The 15,333-nt window shown below is 52.5% G+C and overlaps 1 protein-coding gene across 1 annotated transcript in view; it reads right to left on the minus strand.

Annotated features, from left to right (window-relative positions):
- DRC11 (dynein regulatory complex subunit 11) overlaps positions 1–15,333 on the minus strand; it is a 155,833-nt gene that overhangs the window by 16,478 nt on the left and 124,022 nt on the right. The window contains exon 16 of the mRNA XM_025935010.2: positions 6,632–6,718. Within this exon, the coding sequence (XP_025790795.2) occupies positions 6,632–6,718 (87 nt within the window). The remainder of the gene's footprint in view (positions 1–6,631; positions 6,719–15,333) is intronic.

Raw genomic sequence — 15,333 nt, forward strand, 5'->3', positions numbered from 1 at the left:
TTCAAGATTGTTTTGGCTATTTAAGGTCCCTCGAATTTCCTTCTGGATTTTAGGGTTAGCTTGTCAATTTCTGCCACTAAGCCCGATGGCATCTGGATGGGAATTGTGTTGAATCTGCAGGTAGTTTGGGAATTCTTGCCATCTCAACAATATTAAGTTTTGCAGCCCATGAGGCTGATGTATCTTTCCTTTTATCTAGGTCTCCTTTAACTTTTTTCAACAATGCTTTTGGAGTTTTCAGAGTAGAAATCTTGTACTTCCTTTGCTAAATGTATTCCCAAACATTGTTTTGGATGCTATTATAAATGGTTGTTTCTTAATTTCATAGCACGTGTATGGAAGTAAGTTGCTTTTTTTTTTTTTTTTAATTTTTTTTTTCAACGTTTATTTATTTTTGGGACAGAGAGAGACAGAGCATGAACGGGGGAGGAGCAGAGAGAGAGGGAGACACAGAATCGGAAACAGGCTCCAGGCTCTGAGCCATCAGCCCAGAGCCCGATGCGGGGCTCGAACCCACGGACCGCGAGATCGTGACCTGGCTGAAGTCGGACGCTTAACCGACTGCGCCACCCAGGCGCCCCAGTAAGTTGCTTTTTGTATGTTGATCTAGTATCTTGCAAGCTTGCCGGACGTGTTTATTAGCTCTAATGCTTTCTTTGTGGATTCCTTAGAATTTTCTCTATATAAGAGCGTGCCATCAGCAAATAGAGATAGGTTTACTTCTTCTTTTCCAATATGAATGCCTTTTATTTCGTCCCCCGCCCCCCCCCCCCCCCAACCGCCCTGGCGAGAACCTCCAGTAAAATGCTGGAGAGAAGAGGTGACATTAAGCGAAAAGCCAAAAGTACGACATGACCTGTGGAGGTTAGTATGTGCCCTTTATCATGCGAGGAAGTTCCCTTCACTTTCTATGTCGCTGAGTCTTTTATCATGAAGGGGTGCTGGGTTTTGTCAAATGCTTCTTCTGAACGTATTGGGATGATGTGATTTTTGTCTTTTCTTCCAGTGATGCGGCATATTACACAAACTGATTTTTGGATGTTAAACCCAGGGTAAATCCCACTCGGTCATGGCGTGTAATCCTTTCACTATGTTGTTGGATTCAGTTTAGAGGAGACTTTTTGTAAAGTAATTCACAGCAGAAGAGGAGATGGAATTTTTATGGCAAAATGAATCCCGTAGGCTGGGCCTGAGGCCAGACCACCAGGCATCTTCCTGTCATTTCCTCCTGCGCCCACAGGAATCCAGAGCCTCGACCAGGAGGAAGCAATGGCCCTGCGTGATTCCACCCAGGAGAACAGAGGAGCTTAAAAGAGGGGAAAGCACAAGACAGGCATGATGGAATGAGACTTCCTGGAATCGTAGAAATGGCGCTCTGACCATGAGGATGAAGACCCGCTCATAAAGGGGCTGCTCCTTAATCCCCACCCCAGGTCTTTGCAGAAACCTGTCATCTCTCAGACCCAGCCTCTGGGCTGGCCCGGGACAGGGAGGGGTGTTTGTTTACTTTGATACTGAACCAGGCGGGTCTACGGCCACACCACCCTGAGCGCGCCCGATCTCATCTGATACTGAACCAGGCTGTGCACCAACCCCCCAACCCCCCCCCCACCCCCCACAAAAGCCCAAGGAAGAAACTCCATAATAACAGGCAGATAATATAGTAAATGGTTAAGTGCACAGATTTTGGTTCGACATATTTGATTGCAGTTTTGGCTCTGCTCTTGACAGTCGTGTGTCCTTGAGCAGGGTGCTCAGTTTCTCTGAGCTGTAGTCCCTACGTCTGAGAAATGGGGGAAATCAGAGAGCCTAACTTACTGGGATGCTGTGAAGATTGCATGGCATAATGCGTCTGTCTGACAAAGTGCTTGTTAAGGGATGATTTGCGTTTTCTTCTGAAATCCAAGTGCTGGTGGGAGACAATGCCATGTCCACTCTGTTGAGGAGCAAGGTTTTTAAAGGGAAGAGACAGAAAAACTGGGGCCTTTGCAATTTGGAGGAGCCTAGCAATTTGCCAACAGAGCTCAAAATGACTGTGTAAAAAGCTCCCATCAGTTTCCATTATATTAGATGATAAGTCTTCCTCTGCTCAGCCCTGAGAAACTGCCTTCTGGGCCCCATGCCACTGAAGAAAGCTCTCTGCTGAGATTCTGGAAGGAGAGACCTCATAGGAATATCTACACCCGTGCCAGGAAATAATCCAAAGCGCTTAGATGAGGCTTGGAGAGTTTGGTGATATACGGGGTTCATTTTACCAGAATGAATCCAAAGCCCTCTTATGAAGAGTGGTTATATTAAATAAAACCAACTTTTTGAAAATACAGGAGCAGCAGTTTGGGAACGGGAAGGGGGGAGGAGAGTTTGGACAGGCTTTGCAGCCCTGTGGAGGAGGTTTCCCATGGGTGTTTGCATCTGAGCACTGGGGAGACCATGGGCTGGGGAGACAGTCATTGCTTTGGGTGTGGTTTTTCAAGCCAGGAGATGGTGCCCAAGGAGGGCCAGTAGAGAGAAATGGGCCATGGGCCTGGGGTAGAAACTCAAGGAGACACAGAAGGCACAGGAGGAGGAGATACAGAAAAAAGTGTTGGTGGGGTATGCGGAGGCCAGGGCTATGGAAGCCAAGGGAAGAGAGAGTTTTACAAAATGGTGGAATGTAGCCATCTTGAACATGGCATAAAGGGAGAGCAAGGGGACCAAAGTGTGTGTTGGCAAAATGGATGTCAAAGAAGAACTTTTTGAGAGCAGTTTCTGTGGAATTGGAAGGCAGCAAACAGACGAAGGCGGGTTGAGGAGTAAGTGGGGATGGTGAGAGTAGACCGGTCTTTTGAGAAGCTTGATGGAGAACAAAGTGGGTGGCAGGGGGTGACTGGGATGTAGGTGGTGCATGTGGGAGCTGCCCAAAGGCTGGTGGAAGGAGGACTGATCCCAGGGCCCCAGTGAAGCTGGAGACTGCCACTCTGTGGGGAAGAGGCGTGCTTGTGTGGTCTGAGCCCATCCCCAGCAGCCTAGTTGCCATGGTGATGGCAGTGCCGTCCGCCTGTTCTGAGGCAGATGATATTGCTACCTGCATGTCCTGAAATGGCAGGGACACCTGAACTTAATTAGCCTGTTTGGATAACAAATGTTGTTCCTGGGCCGCATCCAGAGTGACATCCTCTCTGATGGTGAGGTGTCGTCCCATTAGGAGCGGATGAAAATGAAAGGCAAGTCCATTCAATCAGCACTCCCTTGCACTCGGGCCACCCCTGTTCCAGTTCAGAGGCCTGTCCATTATGCACGAGACCCTGGCGCTCATCCATCACGCCAGCCAACATCCCCACGGTCACCTGGCAACCTCCGCAGCCACCGCCTCTATGGCCGGTCCCGCCAGCCCCCACACAACTGTGTTATTGTGGGCAATTTCAAATCAGTGCTTAGCATCCGCACAGCAATTTCCATTTGCTTTTCTGCAGTCAGCTCCACGAAGCCACATGGCCGCCAGCTCCAACAAAGCAAGAGATTCCCTCACGGAGGCCTCTTGCGACGTCGGGAAGGCTGCTAGACGAAGTAACGAAGGCTAATGGTGCAGAAAATGCAGCCGCAGCCTGTCTTGCCTCATTCTTAACGCCTTCGCCGCGTCCACAGACACCCGACTGGCTGTGTTGGGCCGCAGACGGTGGAGATGATGGCTGTGCTCCCAGGAGGAGGAGAGGGGAAGGGGGCTCGGCCCAGGCGTCCGCCTGGCTGGGGGTTTGTGAAGGTGGCAGGGCTGGGGCATACTTGGAGCTGGGCCATTCCTGAGAGTCTAGAGGAGAAAGGGCTTCTCGGGGTGTTGGGGACGACGGGAAGGGACAGGGGTGTGGGAATTCTGGAGCAGGGCACTTTGGGCTCTAAGGCCAGAGGGCCCCACGGGCAGTTTTCAGGATGTGATCCGGAGCGGCCGGGGGTAGGGGAGGTGTGGCGGGTGGATGCGGGTGTAGCTGAAGCCTGCACGGTGGGGGGTTGGGGGGGCAGCATGGCTGGCACTCCGTGGCGTCCCAGCTGGGAGCACCATCCAGACGGGGAGCAGGACTTTCGGACACACCTTCTTCTGGGTCCCAGCGCTATCCCCAACCTGCTGTGGCTCTCTTGGAGCCTTTGTCCTCTTGTGCCAAACAGGGCAAGGCTGCCTCCTTCCTAGGGTGGCCGGGAGCTTCCCCGACAGAGGCGTCGTGCCCCTGGGAACCTCTTCTTGTGCACGGCGGCCGTATGTGTTAGGCCTGGGGATCGCGGCCTGCCTGGACTTCTTCCTTGCTTTGTGGCTGACGACGGGGTTCTAGCGGGGGAGCAAGTCACCGTGGGCGAGACTTTTTTTCAGGGGGAGATTCTGGGATCCCTCGGGTCCAAGAAGCAGCCGCTGGAGTGCCGTTTGTGCTGTCGCTGAGGGCGGTGGACAAGGCAGCCTCCTGCTTTCTTTGCGGATGGACTTTCCTCTCCGAGCCTCAGTGCCTTTGGGACCGTGGAGCCTTTGGGACAGAGGCTGGACCACGGCGGAAGGAAGGCTGCTGGGTTTCCCTGGCGTGGCCGAGTGACCGATGAGACCGAGGAGAAGCTGGCTGTGATGCCTCCCGGGTTCCTGTCCCCTGTGGATGCAGCTGCTGCCCTTAGCTTTCAGTGGTCACCTTCAGAAGGTAGGCGGCCAACGCTCGAGGCAGCTCCGGGCCCTGGTGGCCGAGGGACTTGAGAGCGCAAGTCAGGGGCCGGGTGTGGGGGAGAGAGAGCACAGCTGGACCAGCCTTGGCCCCAGATTTCCAGGAAGACAGTGGAGGCAGCACGAGGGGCAGGCCCAGGACGTGGGGGGACACACATTCCCACGTACGTCTGGGGGATCACACAGCGATTCCCCCTCACCCCTGCGGTCTCCTGCTGGGTGGGGTGTGCATGCCCCCCGCAGCTCTGTCTGGGCCTGGGTTGGCCCGGGCCACCCGGCCAGCCATGGGGACATTCTGCCTCTTGTCCGTCAGGTGTCCCGGGAGTTATCTGAGGGCCTGGTCCATTTTTCCAGTGCAGTTAATTCCCCGGACAGACGACAGACTCTTCTAATGCAGAGCTGGACAGAATTAAGGTCTGATTTATCCGTCGCAAAGACTCTGCTACCAAAGGTCTTCACTTCCCACCGGAATCAAATCAGTCCGCGGCTGTGTTTGTGGGAACCGGAGGTCGTGCTGTGTCCCTGGGAATCCGCGACAGTAGGGCCTGTTCAGGAGAGAGGTCTGGAGACGGGCTTCTGGTCTCTCCCCTCTGCCGCCCACGGGATGTGTCTGCTGAGCCCGTATTTCGTTCCCCGCCATCAGCCCTTCCCCCAGTGCTCCTCTGGCTCTCTTACACGTGAGCAGTTCACCGTCGCCCTGTTCCCCACAGACTCAGGTGTGCAGGTGAGCCGATGGCTGTAAGCGCTCAGAGAGGAGCCACAGCCCGAGGGGGTCACGGCAGAGAATGCAAGGGGTGCCTCATGAACCCGGAGGCTGTGCTCGCTGGAGCCCTGTAATTAAGTAGGCATGGAAGTGGATGCCCAGAGAGGTTAAGTTACTTGCTCACGGACACACAGCCAGCTACGATGAATGGCGTGGTGAGCCCAGAGCCCATGTCTCCTAGTCTCCAGGCCGATGTCCAGCGGGAGCGTGAGAAGCCCTTGCTCTCTCAGGACAGAGTTTCTGATGACGTCGGGTGTGTGACACCTTGGGTCACACGCGCCCTGCATGTGTCTTTAGATCTCTGATCTGGCCCGTAGTTAACTCCTGTCTCGACGCGATCGTAGGTGGGGACTTTCTTCACTGCAGCAGAGTGGCCAGCAGAGGGAGCTAGCTCCCAGATTCCAGTAAATCATGAATGAGTCCTCTTAAGAGTTTCTAAAATGACAGGGCAATCAAGGCTCATTTGGGGGAAGAAAAGATTGAGCTTTCATTCTTTTTCCAAATCAGCTCTACCTGCTAAAAATGATGTATAATGCATAAGGATCGAAAGTGATTAAAATCCTTATGAATTTAATCAGAAATTCACAGTTAACCACTATTTGCTTTGTTGCAAATTGATGTCGAATAACAATCATGTGTATCTGCAAATTTTTTTTAACTTGTGGGAAATTTGCTGGTGATTTGTGGGGGGAAGTTCGGGGGGAGGGGGGGCCGTTTAAAGGAGAGAAAAGGAGGAAGGAAGCAGTTGAAAGCCGGCTCCCTGGAGGCCCCAAATGCAGGCACTTAGCAGTTCTATAGAAGGCCTTTGTTCATAAATTTCAGGCCCTTGCTATTTATTATTATGAACAATAGGAAATCCTAATAATAACTCCTCTGTGTGCCATTTGCTTTAACTGAGCAAAATTCTCTGAATTGTTTCTTACCTCTGCGTCACACGTTTGGGTCCAAAGCTCTCCCTCCCCCCTCTTTCCACACTTTCCTTCTTCTTCTTCTTTTTTTTTTTTTCCCCAAATTATTCCTCATCAAAGCAGACCACTGAATTTTTTCAAATGCAGACATGTATAGGGCAGAGAGAGACTGCCCTTTCATTTCCTTCCTCCCGTAAAAAAGACCTTGAAAAATGGAGACAGTTCCTGGTAAGGGTCCCCTCGGAGGAAAGAAAAGGCCAAAGGAAGAAATGCTCGAGAGGCCCTCCTTACCATCCTTTCTGCGCTGGGAACTTTCTTGTAGAAGGTTTTTTCTGTGTCTCCGATCCAGACCACGGAGGGCTGGAGTTGCCGGGCCACCTGCAGGGGGAAACGTACATGCATGTCTTTCTTGGTCCCCGACCACGAACAGCAGGCCCCCCAAGACGGCTCTCACGGGGGAGCGGGGCCCGGAGGGGCTCCACTGCCTGACCCTGGCCCTCCTGCACGACAGGGCGGGGCCCCCACCGCGGCCTCCTCTCCCACCTTGCTGGCAAGACACCCTTGAGGTCTGTGCATTTGGCTCTAGGACCCGGAGCCTTGAATTAGTCTGGCTTGAAATAAAATGACAGTTTTCTGCTGCAACAAAATCAAGGGGTGTTTGGGTCTCAAGATGTAATTACAGCCTGCTTGCAGCTCCCAGGTTTATTCAGACCTGCTCCTCGTGAGAAAAGCTGTTTCAGCACAAGGGCCCCCGGAATGCCTTTTGTTCTCCTTGGTGTGGCTGTGCCTTTGTGGCCCAGGTTCTGTCTGGGAAGTGGCTCTGAGCCCCTCCACGGTGGGCGGGGCTTTGCGACAGCGCTGGGACGGCAAATCATGGCCACACACCTAAGGATCTCTTCAAAGCGCCCCCATGACAGCAAAGTTCGGGGTTTTTTGCAACAACCTGTGCTTTGTGCAAAATTGCGACAGATGAAAGCCAGCCTCCGGCCGCAGCGAATGTAGTGTTATCCACTCCTATTTTTATATTTCTTCAAACCTCATTAAGGCAGCGGGCATGATTTTCAACCAAGACCGGCATCTAACAAATGATGGAAAAATCACTAGGCTCGCTGTGACCGTTTCCCCAGTGTTACGTACCTAGTGAGGCAGATTATGCACGCTCTAAGACAAAAGCCGATGGAACTTGATCCTGGTGCCAGCGTGACACCTGGGCTGTGTGCATTCACGGTCCCCACTTGCCAGCACCTTCAGGGGGGAAGCACGTCTTGCCAACCACTGTTCGGTACGCGTTAGTTTTTAGACCCAGAGCCACAGAGTTTAAGAACTGCAAACTGTAGCCCCAATTCCTAGGCGGGGCGGTGGGGTGTGATAACCGCAGCGAGTGCCAGCAGTTAGTGAGCAGCCGTGTGCCCGGCCAGGGCCACACGCGTCGCACACGGCAGCACACTCACGGTCAGGGCCAACACTGACCCAGCACGTCCTCCGCTTGATACGTGGTTCACGCCACAGCCCTGCGAAGCAGGTGCCGCGATGCTCACCCAGGTTTGCAGACGGGGAAACCAAGGCTGAAAGGCGCTAAGTGAGCTGTCCAAGGTCACACAGCTCGAAAATGGCAGAAGCAGGATGTAAGACCGGGCTGCTGGCGGCAAAGTCTGCCAGGCTCTCGGGCCCCGTCGCCAGCTGTCGGTTCTCTGGGTTCCTTGCCGTAGGCCCCCCCGACTTTACAACGTGGCCCGCCCCCTCCCTTGCTGCAGACCGAGGGTGGGCTCCAAGGAAGCATTGTTCTGCTGAGAGCTATTTTAAGTCCAAAGCTTCCCTGCTTCCAGCCCCTAAAGAAAATAAGAAAATGAGATCCTGGGTTTCCAGCTTCTTAGAAAAGACACACTTCATAATGACAAAGGCAAAATCTTATTCTTTTTCACTCCTTAAAAATCGTAGCTTTAGAACAGAAAGCTGTTGGAAGAACACCGCACAGAAGCCGTTGTCTCCCGTCTCGGGCTAATGGTGAGTTTGCCGAAGGAGCCGGCCTCTCCCCTCCTGTGTCCACTTGGCAAGCGACAGCCTTTCCAGTCTTTGCGTGTCTCCATTCTGCCGATCCACTCTTCTCAATGGCAATCGCAGATGTGAGCACAAGCCCTTCCGGAGCCTTCTGCTTCTAACGAAGTAAGCTGCTCCAGCCGTCTTGAAAGGCAGGAGTCTTGTTAGCTTGGGATAATTTGAGACCAACAGTCTCTGGTCATACCATTCCATTCAACGCGAAAGTCTAACAACTGTTCCCGAACTCGTGTGCGTTCGGGGCTGGTGGGGAAATTCCAAGCTTCCTGTGTTCGTCACCCGCACCTGTGAAGGAATGGCTTTGCTGGGACCGTTCACCTGCTGCGGGGCACACGGGGCTGTGTGGGGGACCTTGGGGGTGACGTGGTTTCTGAGGGTTCAGTTCTTATCAAATGAAGCAGAAAATGTTTCCCCAGCGATTTCTCTGACAATAACAATACAAGGAATGATCACTTGCAAAGCGCCTTGATCTCATGACACCACTTCTCCTTCGCTCGCTGAGTCTCCCCTTTATATGTGAGGTCACTGGGGCAGAGAAGGGGTAATATGCCCCCCAGCACCGGAGAAATGTTGGAGTCAGTCTGCCCGGAGTCAGACCTGGGTCTGCCTTTATTAACCAGGCGTTAATGTCTGCCCTGTCTCCATGGGAGACAAGATGCCCGTTCCAAAGCATCTCACTACCCTTGACCTGTTTCCTCCTCTACCCCCTTTTTATTTCAGCAGGGAGAACTCTAAAGCCGTCACTGCCTTGTCCTCCTCAGTGGGGAGCTGGCCAGAGGACATCTGGTGGCCAGGCTCAGTTCTGGACAGACGAGAGAGGCATGGAATCCGGGACCCCCACGCGGACAGTGTCTCCCACCAGGGAGGATCGAAGGGATGAGACTTGTCTTGGGAGAAAAGAAGACTCAAGGGGGTAAGCTAGCTGTTTTCAAATAGTCGAAAGGCTCTCGTGGGCCAGAAAGACTGGCTTTATGTAGACTGAGAGCTGTTCTCACATTTCTTCATTCGTTAGTGCTTCCCGGGGATGTGCCAGGCGCTGTGCTCGGTGCTGGGGTCCCTGCACTCAAGGACCTGCCCAGGGGAAGGGAGGGCAGCTTGTGAGGGTGGCCCTAGGAAAATGGGGTGTCGGCGAGGGCCACCAATGACAGAAAGAGCGAGAAGTGGGTCAAGCAGGTGACCAGGAATGGAGACTGCAGACAAAGTGTTAAAGCACACAGAGCTTCTAGTGGTCTCTAGAAGATCACAGAGCCTGAAGATGGGGATGCGTCGGCCATGCCAGGGACGGGAGCCAGGGCACAGGGCTACGTGTGCCCTCGTGGGGCTGCTCGGGGCCACAAAGGCGTCACAAAGGCTGTGGCCGGGCTGCAGAGTTTGCTTTTATCCTGGAAGCTGTGGAGAGTCTGTGAGGGATTTTAATCAAGAACTTGGATCCTAGTTGCAGTATGGAAACATCCCTCTGGTGGGTGTGTGAAGCATGGCGTGCTGGGGGGCTGTTCCCGGGGAACTGGGAAGTTGGTTGGTGGGCATGTGGGAGTGGAGGGTGGGAGCTCACCAGTGGAGGGGGAGAGTGGGTGAGGACCGGTGACGGCTGCGGGTGAACAGCCTGACGGGGCAGGAGTGCTGCGTTGGGGACAGCAAAGGGCACAGAAGAGGGAGCCGTCGCCACCGCCCAGGGAGGTCAGTGGTGCAGGAAGGGAGTGGGCAACGGCGGCCGGGGCTGGTAATCTGGAGGTCACTGGTGGCCTTGGTGGGGCGTGGAGGGGAGAGAAGCCAGGTGACGGGGGCTGAGGGGTGAAAGGGTCAGAGGCTGAGGCAGGGAGCATTCTTTTAGAAGGATGGGGAGCCCGGAGCCCGGAGGTGGCGTGGGATGGGAGGGCGGCCAGCAGAGGACGACCTAGGAGGGAGAAGGGCTGTCCTCCTTCCCCAGGGAGCAGGAGGTAAGGATGGTTGCTGGCCCAGGCTGGGCATCTGTGACACGAGGGATGTTCGCAGATACAAAGGGTGGACAGGCCAAGCTTTGAAAACCTGGAAATTCGTGGAAATTTGGCCCTTCCTTATTGTTACTGCCAAAGCAGTATTCATTAGCAAAGTTTTCAGGATACGTATTCAGACACATAAACAACACTCTTTGCCTCCTCTGTATGAGCGAATTGTCACGTATTTCCCACCTTTGTAGACCGTCTTCGACACCCATATTTGCCAAAATGAGATCGTTCCTCATACACTGTTTTGCATTCTGGTTTACCCCATATGAAATTTATTTCTCCAACATCATTTTAACCTGATGTCCCATAATTTAGTGATCTAACCTTCTGATTTTGAACATTTGGAAGGTTTCTGCCTTCTAATGAAATCAAACAGTGCTTCGATGAGCTTTGGGAGCCCATGACGAGGTCACTCCCTTAGAACGGGGCCAGACCCACAGCTGCTGGACCTCAGGGCTTATGTTATTCTTGTTTTCGCCGACGTTGGCAACCTGCCCTCCCAGAGGTTCTCTGCTTACACTCTCTTCAGCTGTGGATAAGCGAATCTGTTTTTCCACACTCCCTCCTTAGTGAGTATTAACAATAAAAAACTCTTTGCCAATTTGTTAATGAAAAATGGTATCCTTTGCTCTTTTAATTTTCATTTAGCAATGATAAGCCTTCATTCAAATTACTCACAGAGAGTTTGAGGTCATGGGCAATTAGATGTAATTAATTCATAATTGAACTTTCCAGAAGTTGCACGGGCTAGTTGACTTCAGCTGCCAGTAGAGGGCTCTTCAGTCCCATCAAATATAACTACAGGTTTTCAGTTACATGTCAAATCTGGAATCGAGACGAATTTCCACCATGCGCTTTTCCAAATTCTGGGAAGCTCTATCAAACAATGAAAGACTTCTTCCATGTGATTTTTATGGCTTTGATCTTTTTTAATCCCGAAAGAAACGCTATCAACATTCTCCATCAGAATTAGATTCTCTTGGGTCAGGATATAATGACTCCACGGTGAAAACGTGTTTGTGTTCGGCACACTTAACTTACTAATATGATTTGCCCAAATGACTCCTGGAAGCTTTGGAAGTTCTCTCCGAAAGTGTGCCATTTGGCTTGCCTTAGAGAAACTGATGAAAAGCCAGGTTACTTTTTTCAGTGGTTGAGTCTCAGTTTACCAAACTGGAAACACCCCGCGTCCATCCATCCATCCACCCACTCACCCTCTCGTCCTTTTTTCTATCGATCCATCCATTTGACCACCACCATCCATCTACAGCCTACCATGCATGCATCTAGCCATCCACTTAGTCACCATCCATGTATGCACCCATCATCCGTCTATTCGGTCACCTACCCACCCCCTGCCTTCCTTCCTACCACCTATTCTCCCATCTGTCCACCCACCCACCATCCATCCATCCACCCACCATCCAACTATTTGCCCTTCCGTCCTTTCTCTTATCTATCCATCCATCTATCCACCCATGTACCATCCATCCATCTACTCACCCACCCACCCTTCCTTTCTTCCATCCATCCATCCACCCATCCACCCATCCATCCATGCATCCCTCCCTCCATCCATCCATCCGTCAAACTACCCACCCCATACCTATTTGCCAAGCATCTGTGATATTCCAAGCTCAGTGGGGGGAGGCAGGAGGGACATGGTGGAGAGTGTATAGTTTCTGTGTCTGAATGAGAGTTGCTGGGCACAGGCAGGCAACCACCAGGGAGCTGTCATGCTGGGGAGGAGTGGAGAGTTGTGAGTTACTCAGGGAGAGGGGAGGCTCATGTTCCGAGACCGTGGTCACGTGGCTTCTGTTTAAACACTTAAAACGTGAAGTCGTTTCGTTCTGCATCTCCACTATTTAGAAATAGTGTTTAAATTCTTGATTTTCTTGAATTACAGTCTTTTACGAGATGGCGGAAATTACTTCAAGTCCTCACTGGGTATGAGCTGGGCTAAACCGTAAGTTGATACTCAAAGGACGAGCCGAGGTGTACTAAAGACTCAGGAGACCGGCTGGGCTGGCCCTGTATGAAAAGGAAGGGAAACTGAGGCAGAAGAGAGGACCAGGAGGAGCTGGGATACAGGCACGGTTGATAGACTGTGACAGGTGGGTGCCGTGGGGGGAGTCAGGTCAGTGCTGGCAACACCAACATGTTGATGCTCGGCCGATTATCAGGCTGTAGTCAAAGGGAAGGTGTCTGCATGGTGACAGGCGTCAGGCTTTCAAGCCCTCCGGAATTCTGTCTGGATGCCCTTCTCCTCCTCAGCTCACTCCCAGCCACACCGGGGCCAACGGCCTCACGCCAGGCTGCACTGACCGAGCCAGCCTTGGGCAGCACAAGGGTTAATGCGTACGCGCAAGGCCATCTACAGTCTCCACTGACACGTGGCACGTTTTAGCCACATTCAAGGCCTTCCTTGCTTTACGTGTTTCAAAATTGGCTGACGATTCTTTAACGCCGCCTGTGGGTAGACCCTGGTCAAGAGCAGACGGACCCTAGATTTATGGTGATTTACAGCCCACAGAATGCCTGCACGTCCCTTACTGACAGACGACGCTTGGGGCATCCGCGGTCTGGGGCCCCCCTTCCATGGGGATGTGGGGACGCTCTGGGGCATCTGCTCAACTTTGCTGTGAACTTAAAACTGTTCTGAAATACAAAGTTCACGCTGAAAAAAAAAAAAGGTTGTGACGCGCATGTGGACTCCCTTCTCAGCCTAAACTGTCTCCACAACAAGTGTAAGGTGACCCATTCAGGATCAAGGTCACCAGCCCCTCCCTTCCTTCATTTTCATACCTGCTGCTCCACCGGAGCTCCTAGATTCTGATTCTCTCTGCCACTCTCCTCCCCTGCCCTCTCCCCCTCCTCCCCTTCTCTCCCGTGAGCAACTCTGCGTTTTGGGGTCAGGTGTCATGCTTGCTTTATCCGTATTGAATTTCACCTTACGACGGTGACACTCCCACATTTATTACATTTATTCTATGTCCGTGTGTTGGGAAAAAAAAAATCATCCACGAATAGCAACCGTGTCTTTGTTTGCGTTATTCATCAGGAGGAATCTGAGCTTCCGTGAGCTACAGAAACATAACTGGCTGGGGTCTCCGTGGCCTGACTCCTGGACCAGCTGTTTGTACCAGCACATCTGGGCGAGATCCCTTGGCAGGCGGCCACAGGCTGTTGGCTGTGAGCCCAACGAGGAGCTCCTGGCGAGCGGTGCCAAGGCACGAACAGCATCACGGCTTCTTTTTGTCCAGACATGCAGGCTGGTGTGGGCCACGTGGCCTGGACCAGATGCGGAGTGTGGGAGGCGGCCTCGCTCTGAGTCGGGCCCTCACTGGAGGACAGGGAGGGCTCAAGGACTACGGGGAAGAGAAGCCATCTCTCCCCAGACCCAGAGCACAAGACAAGCAGTCCTCTGCCTGGACCTTCCAAGCTCTGCTGGCCTCTGCTCGGCCTTCTCGTGGGAGGTCTGGAGGCTCAGGAGAAGGGGGGATCCGGAAGACGTGGAATCCCGCTGGAGTGCCAACAGCACGCAATAGTTTCCAGTTCTTCACCTTCTCACGCTGCAATGTCCCCAGCTGACACTCTGCCCCAGGAATGTCCCTGCCCTTGGGTCACTGGGCGGGCATGGCTGCCACAGGCCGGGCACGATGGAGGCTTCCCTCCCCCAGAGGCCAGTCGGGAGCCTCTGACAGAGCTGGAGTCAGACGTGGGCTTAAATCCAGATGCCAGCCTCTTTGTTCTTTTGTATTTTGGGTCAAATGAAGCACTCTGAGCTTCGTTGGTTTTTTTTGTGTGTGTGTGTTTTTTTTTTTTTTTTTGTCTGTAGAATGGAGACTTTAGTTCCTGTCTCATCAGGGATTGGTGCAGTTAAAAATGAAAGTGTGTGTTACACTCCTTAGCACGTGGCAGGCTCCAGTCCCGTGGAGTCTTCGCCATTCCTCCGTCCCCTGATTATAAAGACCCGAGGAGGCTGGTGCCTTGCCGTGGTGACTTCTTTCGTCCGCGAAATACGTATTAAATAGTAATCGTTTATCACATTTCTGTCCTTCTTTCTTCTTGAGAGAGAAAGAGAGAGTGCAAGCAGGGGAGAGGGACGGAGGGAGAGGGAGGGAGAATTTTAAGCGGATCCCATACTCGGTGTGGAGCCCGACACAGGGCTTGATCCCGCGACCCTGGGGTCATGACCTGAGCCCAAACCAAGAGTCGGATGCTTAACTGACTGAGCCATCCAGATGCCCCCACTTATCACATTTCTTAATTGTTAGATACATTTCTAATATTTCCCTGATAAATAGATGTGTATTCTTTCCTGCATATAGCTTTAGCATAAGAGGGAATTTCAGCTAAGTTGCTTACTCATACACAACTCAGTTCTTCAAGGAATTCGCTTATCCAAGCTGTTAATCCATGAGAAAGACTGTCTATTTTACATTTGACGGAGACAGAGCATAAGCAGGGGAGGGGCAGAGAGAGGGAGACAGAATCCAAAGCAGGCTCCAGGCTCCACGCTGTCAGCACGGAGCCCGATGCGGGGCTCGAACTCACGAACCGCGAGACCATGACCCGAGCTGAAGTTGGACGCTTAACCGACTGAGCCGCCCAGACGCCCCCTAGAAAAACTGTGTAAAACAAAGGAACCCTCCAAAAATAATGCTAACAGCACGGATTGGAATCTGTGCCCGTGCGACAAACCAGAGACGCATTTCTGCAGAGTTTTCACGCATGCAGGGTGTGGTGGGAGGAACCCAACAACAGCCAGAAGTGCAGTTATGAGTGGCTTCCCGAGAGTTGCATGCTTGGCTTTCTAGAGGTTAATTCAGGGATGGGAGTTCTTCAGAAGGAGGCATGATAAGTAACAGGGCTTCTGTTATTTCACCTTCTGCAGCAAATGCCGAAGAGCCAGATTCTGCTGTGTGCAAACCACAGCCCATTCCACGGCTC

This window comes from Puma concolor, chromosome C1 (assembly GCF_028749965.1).
Source record: "Puma concolor isolate L17-30 chromosome C1, mPumCon1.1.hap2, whole genome shotgun sequence".
Lineage (NCBI taxonomy): Eukaryota > Metazoa > Chordata > Mammalia > Carnivora > Felidae > Puma > Puma concolor.